The sequence below is a fragment of the Dasypus novemcinctus genome, chromosome 26, assembly GCF_030445035.2.
Source record: "Dasypus novemcinctus isolate mDasNov1 chromosome 26, mDasNov1.1.hap2, whole genome shotgun sequence".
NCBI lineage: Eukaryota > Metazoa > Chordata > Mammalia > Cingulata > Dasypodidae > Dasypus > Dasypus novemcinctus.
This window is the reverse complement of record NC_080698.1, coordinates 40570054-40583098: the sequence shown is the minus strand read 5'-3', so window position 1 is coordinate 40583098 and position 13045 is coordinate 40570054. Positions and strand designations below refer to the sequence as shown.

At 36.4% G+C, this 13045-nt stretch overlaps 1 protein-coding gene across 3 annotated transcripts in view; it reads left to right on the top strand.

Annotated features, from left to right (window-relative positions):
- Positions 1-13045, top strand: part of IL5RA (interleukin 5 receptor subunit alpha) — a 73010-nt gene that overhangs the window by 28301 nt on the left and 31664 nt on the right. For 2 of the 3 annotated variants that reach the window (XM_058288393.1, XM_058288392.1), the window contains exons 2-5: positions 5111-5306; positions 6602-6732; positions 10410-10494; positions 12004-12149. In XM_058288393.1, coding sequence (XP_058144376.1) covers positions 10422-10494; positions 12004-12149 — 219 coding nt within the window. In that variant the 5' untranslated portion in view covers positions 5111-5306; positions 6602-6732; positions 10410-10421. The remainder of the gene's footprint in view (positions 1-5110; positions 5307-6601; positions 6733-10409; positions 10495-12003; positions 12150-13045) is intronic. The other variant, XM_004483110.3, reaches the window with a different exon arrangement.

Genomic DNA, 13045 nt, shown 5'->3' with positions numbered 1-13045 from the left:
ATAATTATGACAATTCTAAAATAAAAGTTTTGCCATCCTGGGCAGTGTAATTTGGGGAGGCATCACAAGGAAACTGAGCTACATGTTATCTAAACCCCAGTTTACTCATCTGTAAAATAGGTTCATAGAGTATTGATATAATAACATGTATAAAGCAACTCAGGTTCCCAGGCATGTAAGGGATGTTTAGTAAATACTGGTTTGCCACATCACTATCTTCTAAATACTTACATTTCCACAACTTGACTATGAATTTATTAATAAATAAGTTTAACTGTGTAGCTTTTGTTTGCTCTACTCATTCTGGTTGATTTCCCACATCTGGTTTTGAAAACAAAGAACTGGGTACCACGCAAAGAACTGAAAAAGCTTAAGTAACAGATAGTTTTATTGAGTAAAACATTCTTTTAATTTTAGCTACATATGGAACTTTTCTAACAACTACCTGGGCTTCTGTTTAAATCCCGTTAGGGCATCTTTCTAGCACTTTTAAAATATACAGTTTTGAAATATAATTCACATGCATGCGATTTACCCATTTAAAGTGTACAATACAATGGTTTTTAGTATACTCTCAGAGTTGTGAAACCATTACCATAACAAATTTTAGAACATTTTCATCACCCGCAAAAGAAACCGCACATCCATTAGCAGTCACTCCCTATTTCTTTCCAATCCTCCCCAGCCTTTGGCAGCCACTAATACACTTTCTATCACTGTAAATATGCCTATTCCAGACATTCCATATCAATGAAATTATACAATATGTGGTCTTTATGAGTGGCATTTTTTTCACTTAGCATGTTTTCAAGATTCATGTGTGTTGTAGCATATATCAGTACCTTATTCTTTTTTATTAGCAAATGATATTCTATTGCATGGATATACCACACTTTATTCACCTATTTATCAATTAATGGACGTTTGGGTTATTTCTACTTTTCAGCTCTCATGAATATTGCTGCTATGAAACATTCAAGCACAAGTTTTTTGTGCACATATGTTTTTATTTCTCTTGTGTATATTCCCAGGAATAGAATTGCTGGGTCATGTGATAACTCTACGTTTAACTTTTTTGGAAAGCTATAAGTCTGTTTTCCAAAGCAGCAGCACCATTTTACAATCTTACCGGTAGGATATGAGGTTTCCAATTTCTTCACATCCTCAACAACATTTGTTATTATCTGCCTTTTTGATTTTCACCATCCTGGTGATTGTGAAGCAGCACCTGATTGTGGTTTTGGTTGACATTTCCATCATGGCTAATGATGTAGAGCATTTTTTCATGTGATTATTGGCCTTTTGTACGTCTTTGGATAAATGTCTACTCAGATCATTTGCCCATTTAAAAAAAAATTGAGTTATTTGTCTTTATTACAGAGTTGTAAGAGTTCTTTATGTATTCTAGATGCAAGTCCTTTATCAGATATTTTATTTGCAAATATTTTTTCCCAGTCTACAAGTTGGCTTTACATTTTCTTTATGGTGTCCTTAGTAACAAAATAGTTTTCAATTTTGGTGATCACTTTATCATATTTTCCTTTTGTTGCTTATGCTTTTTGTGTCATATTTAAGAAAAAATTGCTTAATCCAAGGTTACAAAGATTTATGCCTATTTTCTCCTAAGAGTTTTATAGTTTTAGCTCTTACATTTAGGTCTTTGGTCCATTTGAAATTATTTTTTGTATAAGGTGTGGGATAGGAGTACAATTCTGTGGTGTGGAGTCAAGCCCAATTGAGCCCAGCCCAAGACTAGTCAGACCGCTGGCAAAATTCAGACACAAGGGCAAGATGTAAATGCACATCACTGTTTACCACTGAGTTGTCTGTGGTTGTTTGTGCTGTTGCAATAGCTGATAGGCCTACTATTTAGAGATAACTGCTTCTATCAGTTTGGCCTTTTCCCACATATGAAGAAAATGGGATGTTATATATGCCATACATATACTCTTATTGTTTTCACTTCACCATAATAAATACCTGTGCTATTAAATTTTCTTTATAAACACTTTTTGTGTTTATTTATACATAATATTTAAACCTCAAGATATTATATATTTTCTTAACTATTCCTGTATTACTTTCACTATTACAAGTAAACGTGCAAAGAATTTCTCTCTCTTTCCTTTTTGTATAAATCCTGATCTACACTTCAAATAATTTCCATTGGCAGATTCCTAGAAATAGATATATTTGACAGGCCCTACAGCCAGAGTTCAAGTTGATTCCTGTAAATCTAAATTTCCATGTTACGAACTGTTCATGTTTTCACCTTTGTTATTTGACTAATCCTACATTGCTTTGTTTCCTAAGGGATACATGCAAATTTGATTTCTCTTTAAAAAAAAAAACAAATATTTTTGAAAATTTTTCCAGGATGTTCCATCATACTGTCTTTGGACATTTAAAATCGATTCTAAAGAAGAAAATTGTTGCCACAAAAAAAATAAACTATACAAAGCCTTATTTTCCTTTGGGCATATGCAGAACTAGGGTGTAGAGACAAAATGAGAGCTCATGGTTCTCTTCATCAGCAGAATTGAGAAAAGATCCTGTAACCCAGGAGGTTGTACCTGGGGTGGTAGCCAGGTCTACTTTTCTTTAAACCCTTAACAGGGCTTGGCGTAGGACACCAATAAATATTGGTTGAATAAATGAATATAAGAAACATAGGGAAAATACAGCAGCTTTTCAGACCAGAAATTTTTGCCCCAGCAATGATGAAGAACTAAGTTTTTTTAATGGCTTCTTTAGTGAAGAATTAGATGCGCAGAGATTTAAAGAGTAGGCGGGTGACTAATGCTATATCTAAACTTTCCTGTGTGTCTCTTAGCAACTAAATGGATCTCTGTTCCTTTTTTTACTTCTCCTTTCCCCAAGGAAAATCATGTTTTTCAGATCATTGAATGATGATTGATCCGGTTTCGTTTTGGCAACCGCTAGAACAGCTACCTTTGGTGCTGTAAGGACATAACGTTGAACTTGCACATACATCCACGGAGCCTCTGAGGAAGTTTGGTCAGGGTGCCCATCGTTTTTCGTGTTGCAAACAACTGACCTAACCTAGCCCACTGTCTCCCTGAGTCTCCTCCACATGGACCTTGGACCCTCTGCTTCCAGTATCATTCACCAATTTAGGTTAAACCGGAAGTCCCCCTTTCAGAGGCAGCTACTATTATCTGGCTCAGCCAATATATTAAGCACAATTATTATCCATTGTATGCCCTGGCACATTCTTTTTGTCTTTTTTTTTTCAAACTTTTTATTATAATAAATATAAAACTTAAAGTAGCCACATTCAAGTGTACAATTCAGTAGTATATTAATTACATTCACAATGTTGTTCTATCATCACTGATAACCATCGTCTCTACTTTTTTTTAATCTCCTCAAACAAAACCTTCCTCGCCCATTAAGCCATAACTCCCTCTTCTCCTCTTGCCCCTCACCCTGACACCTTTCATGCCCAGCCACTGGTACCCATAAACCCCCATCTGTCTCTAAGCAGTTTGCTTCTTCTAGATATTTCAAATACGTGAAATCACACAGTATTAGTCTTTTCGTGCCTGGCTTATTTCACTCAACATGATATCTTCAAGGGTCATCCATGTTGTAGTACCTAGCCTTTTTTTTTTTTTTTTTAACAAATCAGTTTTATTGATACATATTAAATAAAGCATACAATTCATCCAAAGTGTACAATCAGTGGTAGTTGGTATAATCACATAGTTGTGCATTCATCACTTCAATCACTATTAGAGCATTTTCATAATTTCAAAATAATAAACAGAAACAGACAAACAAGAAAATTCTTCACCTCTCAATCTCTTTGTTTCCCTTGTCATACATACCTACTATTTCTGGCTATTCTTACCATTATTTATTTTTCATTAAGCAGTTTTATTGAGATACATTCCCACACCATATGGTACTTCCAAAGTGTCCAATCAATGGGTCTTAGCATAACCACAATGTTGTGCACCCATCTCCACAAAAAACCCTAGAATAAATTCATTAATCCAAAAAGAAAAACTCTGCACCCCTCCGCAGACACCTCTCAATTCTCCATCTCTTCCCAGCCCCACACAACCACCAATCCAATTCCATTCCCATTAATTGATTTACATTTACAATCTACACAAATGAAATCATACAGTATGTGTTTTCTTTCACTTAGCATAATGGGTTTTTTTGGTCTGATATTAACATTTCATAGTATTAATACACATTTGTTCAACTTCAAAGAAAAACAGTCTTATATATGCATTTTTACCCATATTCATATTTCAAATGCAGTTTTACTGTGCTATACAGTTCCATGTTACATATTTTAGCTTTCCTGTTAGTAATATATGTGACCTTGGACTTTCCCTTTAAGTCACTTTCATACCCACGTAATAGTACTGCCTAGCCCATTCTTTTAAGATCAGCTTTGCCAGTAAGTTACTTTGTAATTCCTCAGACAGAAATGGGGCCAAGACAGGAAAACGTAAGGCGGTTTACTTAAATCGAAGCACACCCAGGACAGGAGGTGCTACGCTGCGCATTGTGAGATGATCTAAAGGGAAGGTCCTAGAAAGAGCTTCAAACCAACACTGCCGCTGTTGTAATTTATGAAGACGAGCCCATGCTCAAACACCAGCAACTTATCACAACCGAATCACTTCCCCACACCTATGTTTACTTGGGAGTGCAAGACGTGCTAACAGCAGAGAAGGGCCAAGGGCATCCCCTAAAGGCTGAGGAGAGCTGCTAAGGCTCAGCACAGAGGGAGAGGTGCACTGCTCCTGCCCCACTTCTTGTCAAATCAAGTGCCTGGTGTTGGAGTAGGGGCTAGAGGTGCACTACATACTCTAGCTGAAGGAAGCGCTCAAAGACAAGAGAAGTAAAAGCTTTCGAGTGCCCACAGAAAACGTGGTCATCTTGTCACCCAGGAATCAGAGTTAATTTCAACACTCGAATAGAGTAAAGCATCTCTGCAAGAGAGTGAAAATGCAGACTGGACAGTTATCAGATAGCAGCTATTTGGGCAAGAGACAGCCTTCCATCTGACAGCAGTTTAGTCACAGGGAGCTGCAATGAAGGTTCGTGCCCGATTGCTCTCTTACAGCTCCTCCTCGGTGTGGGCTTAGAGAAGTCCAGGGGCCATCCCACCGGACAAGAAACAGCCGGTGCGTTTTTAACCATTGCAGCTGGGATGATGAAACAGCGAGGAACCGCCTCTCAGTCAGAAAGTGCGCCCAGAGATAAGGTTCATTTTCAATGCCCCTGTGCTGCTTCCGATCGCATGGCAACTGCACTTCTCAGTAAGTGGGGATCAATGCTTCATTTATCACAGACTGATCAAATAATTTTTTTCCCTATGACATCTGTTCCAGTAGTACTCTCTGCTGTACCTACTAATCATTTCATTTCACCTGGGGGGTGGGAGAGGATAGAAAAAAATGAGAAATAATGTATTTGTTAATAATAAAACATTAAATAATGAAAAGGGAAACAAAACCACTTATAACTATTATTAGCACGGACGGGCCTAAAAATGGTGCTGTAAAACTTATATTAGGTGCATGATATTGATTCTGGTTATAGCATTCTATTCTTGGATTTTGGTTAATTGAGGTGTGTAAATCTATGACCAGGAGTGTCATATTAAAATAACATCTTAATTTTTTTTGTTAACACTTATATAACACACTTGTTTGCCACTGCTCCAGAGATTTTATGGAACTGAAATGAGAACGTATGTTCTGCCAAGAATCCCCAGAAAATATATGAAAATATATGAATTAGAAGTATAGAAGTATAGAAGATAAGATCTCTTGGCTAGAAAATTTGAGAGTTCATTAAGAAAGCTACAAATTAAGAAGCAATTAGAAGTTAGGCAACCGCATTGCATCTAACTGAAGATGGTCTGCTTTTTGTTTCTTCCAGAGGTTCTGGGATTTCCAAGATTATTTTGCTCTTATATAAAAATGTTCCCAAATTTGCCCACATACCTCACTTGGTTTTATGCTAATTTAATTATTTACTCACAGCAAACAAATATTTCCAATGTACACAGAAGAAATGGAGTGGAATTTAAAAAAATAGGTAAGAAGAGAATCAAAGAAAGATCAGAATATATTGATAGCCCACGAGCCTGAAATTCATAAACACCTGAGAAGTGACTGTTTCTATAGCCATATTGAATAATGTACTTGATATTTGATTTAATGAGTTATGGTTAACTGAATATTTCATCACCGGGTAGGATTTCTATTTAGTGCAAAAAAACAAAAACAAAAAGACAACAACCTACCATGCCCTCTTTCACAGTTATTGAAAACTAAATCTCTAGCTTTTTGTTAAAAATTTTCATTGCAAAACAACCTTTTGGAAATCAAATAACCTCATTTGTTTACATTACTTGAAGTGCTGCTTGGGGAAATTTTTAGACAGGGCATCAAAATATCATACCTTCTGCAGAACAGAGCAGGTCTGCTGCATGCTCAACAACCCCGCCGCGCTCCGAGCTACCTTGTCCCTTAGCTAGGTTTTAACAAACGTAACTTGATTTGTGAAGGACTCTGTACTGATTCGCCTCTATTCTATACCTGGCTAGGCATGTTTAGCATCTGTCTTGGGCCTGACTACGTGCTAGGCTCTGGGGCTGCAGCCACAGACACGGCAGACCTGGTCCTTGTGCTCCACTGTTGAGTTCTGGACGGAAACAAGAGGATCATCCCTAGCCAGGTATGCGCATGAGTGCGGGGCGTGGGCGCAGGATGCCGGATCACGCCACGTATCGTTAACGGGAAGATATTCCCTACTGGGATCGATGTAGAAAACGTCATCCATTTTCCAAGTACTCAGAGTAGCAGAACTATTTCCACTTGAGCTGACAATGTTTTATGTCTGGGACCACATTTTGAACCCATGAGTTATATTTTAAGACTATTTCAGAAAATTCATCTGAGGTCCAGGAGAGGTCTTCCGTGCGTTATAAGTGATCTTTATTACTGGTTTGTATTTTTAGGAGTGTGCACGGCTTTGCATTTGGGGGTTTGCAGTGTTACTTAGCCTTACATGTAACTTGCATTTTACGTCTTGATTTATTTATTCTTTATCCCCAGGTAATAGGTTTTATTGCTGGTTACATTGTACTGGAAAAAAAGAGGAAGTAAAAAGTAAACTCTTTTCTTTTGAGAGCACTGGTGAGCCTAACAGAGCGTAAATCCTCCCAGTTGCCTTTCAATTTCTGTCCACCAAGGTTGAGTCTGGAATTAGGCGTTACCACAGCTGACTCAGAAAGGCTCCGAAAACAGGACTGCAAATACAGCTGTGGCTGTAAAGCTAATTCCCCAGACAGAAAAATAAGTTTGAAGGAAAAAAAAGAGGGGGAAATATTTATATCAACAAGTCTGAACTTCGGTAGAATTTGATAAATTCTCAGGAACGCTGGGGAAACCCATTGCCAATTGTCAAGACTTGACCCAGCTTTTCAGAGACATCTAAAAGGGCAAGAGATTGTGTTCCTGTTTTCTCCCAGATTTGAAAGAATATGCCACCTACCAGAAGCTAGATTCTCAGAGAGCACTCGAGGAATTTTAGATCGGCCAGTGAAATGTCACATGAGCAAGTAGCTTAAGATCTGTCAGAGACAGAGCATCCGTCCCTTGTTCCCAGCAGATTGTAGGTAGGCAACCTGTGTTTGCTTTACCCAGCTTAATTTGAATCTGATTTTAACAACGTAATGGCTTTCTTCGCATATTAATTGGTAGACAGGTGAGGAAGAAATAGTTGAACATACTGTGACTTATATTTTTTAAGCCAGTGCAATAGTAGCTCTATTCTGGAACGATAAAATATTGTCCAACTGACATCTGTATGATAGTGAATTATTCTTTGGATTAAGGAGATGGCCCAAAGAGGTCTGAGCTGCTTTTCCAGCAGGGATGATTGCTGTGCTTGGGATGAGAAATATCATGGGGCCGTGGGTCAGGGTGGAGGTGCTTTCAGGGAACAGAATCATAGATAACCTGGGGCCAAATGTGGAAGCTCCAATGATACCCAGCCTTGTGTGGAATTTATCCTGGCTCACTAAAATTTGTCATATTTGGTAATATTTAGATATATATCATCACTTTGAAACTCCTCTTTGAGGATCTTGTATTGACTATAGGACAACTGATTTTTTCAAAGATATCTTCTTTTTAAATAGGAAATATCATAATGAGAAGAGAAGAGAAAAAATATTACAGTTGTTCTACAGCAAAAATATGAATAACAAGAACAGAATCAATTTAAAAAATAATTATATTTTCAGCAATTATAGAATTGGAATAGATGACAAATTCTAGGGAAGTGCTCAGCTATGTAAAATATCAAATTATCCCCCCACTGTGATATTCAACAGTCTCATTATTTACTTCAACAATTTAATTGCAAAGAATAAATAGATCTTTATTATTTTTTTCAAGCATGGTTATAACACTACTTACTTTTCCGTCAGTGAAAATCAGTAAGGAATATCCAATTTGCATTTTTTTTCTCACCTAGAATTCCTCCCACTAATTGAAAATAAGTGCAAACTTAAAGCAAATTTAGTGTCATTTCAGGAAATGCTGACATCACCTTTATAACTTGAAGTGGAAGCTGTCTTCATTGTTATTGTTTATTTTTATTTTTTATCTTTGCTTCTCAGGCTTCTTAAATTACTAATGCTTCCCTTTTATTTATTTATTTATTTAGTCTTTTGGGTTTTTTTTACGAGGTACTGGGGATTGAAACTTGGACCTTGAGCATGGGATGCAGGCACTCAAACCACTGAGCTACACCTGCTCCCACTAACACTTCCCTTTAATTCATTAAAATTCTCTTGTTAAAATTTTTAAAAATATTAGAGAACTTGTTTTTGTTGTTGAAAAAATTATTTTTCTACATGGTGTGGAATCATCATAGAGAAAGAAAAGGACTTTTTAAATTGAAAATTGGCATAATACCGATTAGCAATACTTAAGGTTATTTGAGAGAAGAATTTAGTGATTTATTTCTTGTTTCATTCCTATACTTTGTGGCATTTTACTAATTTCATAGTTAAGAAGTAATTATGAAGGAACAGCACTTTGTGTTATTTCCTAACAGTATCTCTTTTGGCCAGTGTCTACCTTCTGTGTTTCTACCAGTACTAAATTTGGAAAATTCCAACCCATTTTAATAAATTTTTAAACTGAAAATTATAATTCATTTTAGTTAGTACTAAATGATACATGACAAGGAACTTAAATCTAAAGCAATGTTTTGTTGACGATACACATTTTGCTGTGAGAAGATCTGAGATTGGGTCCGAGTTCTTACTTCCTCGATCCGATTATTTAGCCTCTCGGACTCCTTTCCTTCATTGTGAATTGGATATTAAAACACGTGTTCCTTACCAACTCGTAAGGAGGAGGTCATGGAGACCATTAAGTAGCACTTTGTAAAATTGAGTACAGCACACAAAGGTGGAAGCCAGACATATTATTTGCTCTTTAAAGTTAAATTCTTATCATAATGCCTTTCAAAATTTGCAGAGGGAAAACTTAAGATTCTGAATATACAATTCCCAACAAGCGATTTTCAATTGTCTCCTTTGACACATAAAACAGGATGCTGAGACTTAACTTACTCTTATAACGGCTTGGCATATCAGCTTTTTCACACTGCCACTTTGAATTATTATAACATTTCCACTCTAGATTCATTTTTACACATACTCCTCACCCCCAGTTGTTTTGGGTAGGAAATTGTTGTCTTCTTGAGGTCTGCCACTATGTTTACAATTTATTTTGTGTCCTGTTCTCGTTTGGGTCCATCCAGAGCTCTGCTTCTTTAAAACTCAAAGAAGCACAAGTTTGCTCATTACAGTTGCTTTAGATTTAAATTCCTTGTCGTGTTAGCTCATATTTAAATATTCATTAATGAGAACAGTAATGTCATTTATTTTCAATTTTATCAGCTGTGCCTAGAAGTTTTACACTTCAAAGATCTGTTCTGGTCTCCCGTGGAATACAAGTCCTCTACTGGTTACTTTTCTCTCTCCTGGATTTGGATATGCTGTGTATTCCCTGCTTGTGTGTCTTAAGAACTCTACTTCATCTCATAGGAATCAATTCAGAAGTCTTTTTTCTCCTGCTGTGTCCTATACATGCTTTTATTAGAACAGTTTTTAGACTAGGCTATAGTGATTCATTTACATTTCATTCTGCCTCTCAGACTATGTATGGACCTACATTTTAGGTTCTTATTTGTATCTTTGGCACATAACTGATATTTCATAAATACGTGTTAAATGGCCAAATGACTGCATCTTATGTTAGGAAGCAGCTGTCGGTTTTTCTTAAAAGTAGCAAGAGGAGGTGATTTGGATTTTGATCTCTCTTGTTCTGCAGGATGTGATCATCATGGCTGCTGCCTTACTGATTATTTTGGGGGCCATGGCGCTTCTGCAAGTGGACTCACTCTCTGATAAAAAATGTAAGGAGCTTATATTCAATTCAAAAATGTCTTTTATAAAAAAAATACATTATAAAAAGCATGGCTTTATTTCCCCCTAAATAAACCCTCAATTAGGAAATTGCATGTGTATTTTTTAAAGGGATAGGATATTTATTTTTTACCAGAATACAAACCCTTTAAACAAGCTATATTTTAAGGAAGTGAAGTTGGCTAAAATGCAATTTCCCTGCTTCAGTGAGCACTATGGAAAGAGGCTGGAGTTGATGGCTGCACTTCCCATGCAGGGAAATGATTAGAAGCGCTCAGGAACAAAAAAAAAATAAGCTTCTGTCCTGTTCTGCTCAGAAATTTGTTGATTTATAGGTTTGGTCTGACAACAGAGTTTAAGAAAGGAAAAATTGCCACATGATTCCTACTCCCTATATAGTTCGTTCTAATAGAAGTTTCTGAGAAGGGAAATACTCTATATCTGCACTGTTCAATGCTGTAGCTACTGACATATGTGACTCTTGAGCGCTTGAAATATAACTGGCGTGACCAAGGTAATAAATAGTTGACGTTATTTATTAAATTAATTTAAAATTGGTAAGTATATGAGGCCAGTGGCTACCATATTGAAAGGTGAAGTGTATGTGGCAAATGTGGATGTAGAGTTAAGGGACGGTGGGAAGGTTATTGAAGGTCTTGGGAAAATGCGGACAACTTAGTGGATATAAGAAGGTTTCATAATTGTGTGTACAGCATTGTTTCATTTTTATTAAATAATTTAAAATGATGTATAGATATGCGCCCAGGAAAAAAGAGCTTATATCACATGTTAATGCTATTTTCACTGCTTAGGATTGTAGGTGAATTTTATTTTCTCTTTTTGCTCATCTCTGCTTTCCAAAATTTTTACAAAGAACAGGTATTGATTTTGTAATTTAAAAGAAAGCTTTTATTTTTAAAGCAAAATAAAAAAGTGTTTCATTAAGGAAAAAAACACATTTCTTTCTGCAAATGCCTATTTAAAAATTTTTGCTTACAAACTTTTTGACTGTGAATTATAAGAAATAAATACATTTTACATGGTGAACCAGTACCCATAAAAATATATAACTGCATTTCTATGATGGAAACAAGAGTTTCGTGAAACAGAACCGATTCTTACAACGTTTGATACACCCGGGTATTTTCTATTCCATTCTCTTCGATATCGTTAAAAGAAAATTGCTAGTCATAACCAGTAAAATTATCACTGCCCATTAATGGATGATGACCCTTAGTTTGAAAACAAAGTAGTAAATTGTTAATATTCCAATAAAGAACATGTAGCTATTGTGGATAAACACCTGGGCAAGGGGAAAGAAGATAATGAGTAAAAATAGTTTTAAAGAAAGTCCTTCCAAAATTACTTCAGTATTACACGTTCTAATAGCCATAAAAAATACCATACCACACCATACAAGAAAAGATTTTTAAAGGTTTTAAAGCACTACCTATGTACGATTGAACATCATGTTGATTCTTTCATCTTTTAATCAACAGTTTTACTTCTCCCGCCTGTCAACTTCACCATTAAAGTTACTGGTTTAGCTCAAGTTCTTTTAAGTTGGGAACCAAATCCTGATCAAGAGCAAAAGAAGGTTAATCTAGAATATAAGGTGAAAATAAATGCACCACAAGAAGATGATGTAAGTGTTTATTCTAATGGCAATGGTTATTTAGAGTAAATATTCATTTTGACTGCATTTCTGTTTCAAATACAATTTTAAGTAACATCAACAAACCACTAAAGGACGTTTTGTTGTACGCCCAGTAGAGCAGTGTGCCTGTTGAAATGGCTATGACCTGGTGTCAGGCACATTCCTTATCATTAAACAGCAGCACAGAAAAGTTTAACTTTGAGACAATTCTTTTGCTTAAGAAAATGTAATTGTTGACTCCACTTACATGAAATATCTAGAATATGCTAGTTCAAAAAGACAGAAAGTAGATTAGAGGTTACCAGGGGCTGGAATGGGGGGAATGGAGAGCTATTGTCTAACGGGTACAGAGTTTCTGTTTGGGGTAATGAATAAGTACTGGTAATAGATGGTGGTGATGGGAGCACAACACTGCATATTTAATTAATACCACTGAATCGAACACTTAAAAATGGCTAAAATGGGAAATCTTATGCTATGTATATGTTACCACAATAAAATAAAAGCAACATTTGAAACTCTAAATTCAGTGGATTAGATTTTGGTTTTATGTTTCCTTTAAGGAGCCTCCTCTCCCCGCTGTCCCCCAAAACAGAAGGGACCCAAGGACAGGGTACAGGGTCCGAGACACCTGGTTCAAATGCTGGTTCAGCCATTTCCTGCCCTTGTGGCTTTGGACCTGCCTTTGTGACCCTGGACCAGTCTCTGAACTTCTCAGCATCTCAGGCTTACTGCAGGGAAATGTGAAAGCAACTGGCCCATAGTAGGTGTGCAAGAAAATTAAACAAAGGGAGCAGCACTTAGTACTAATCAGTTGATATGGAATTCTAGAGGTTTTTCTGCCAAAGAGGAACTTCTGTGGAGGGGACTGGGATTAGAGATGG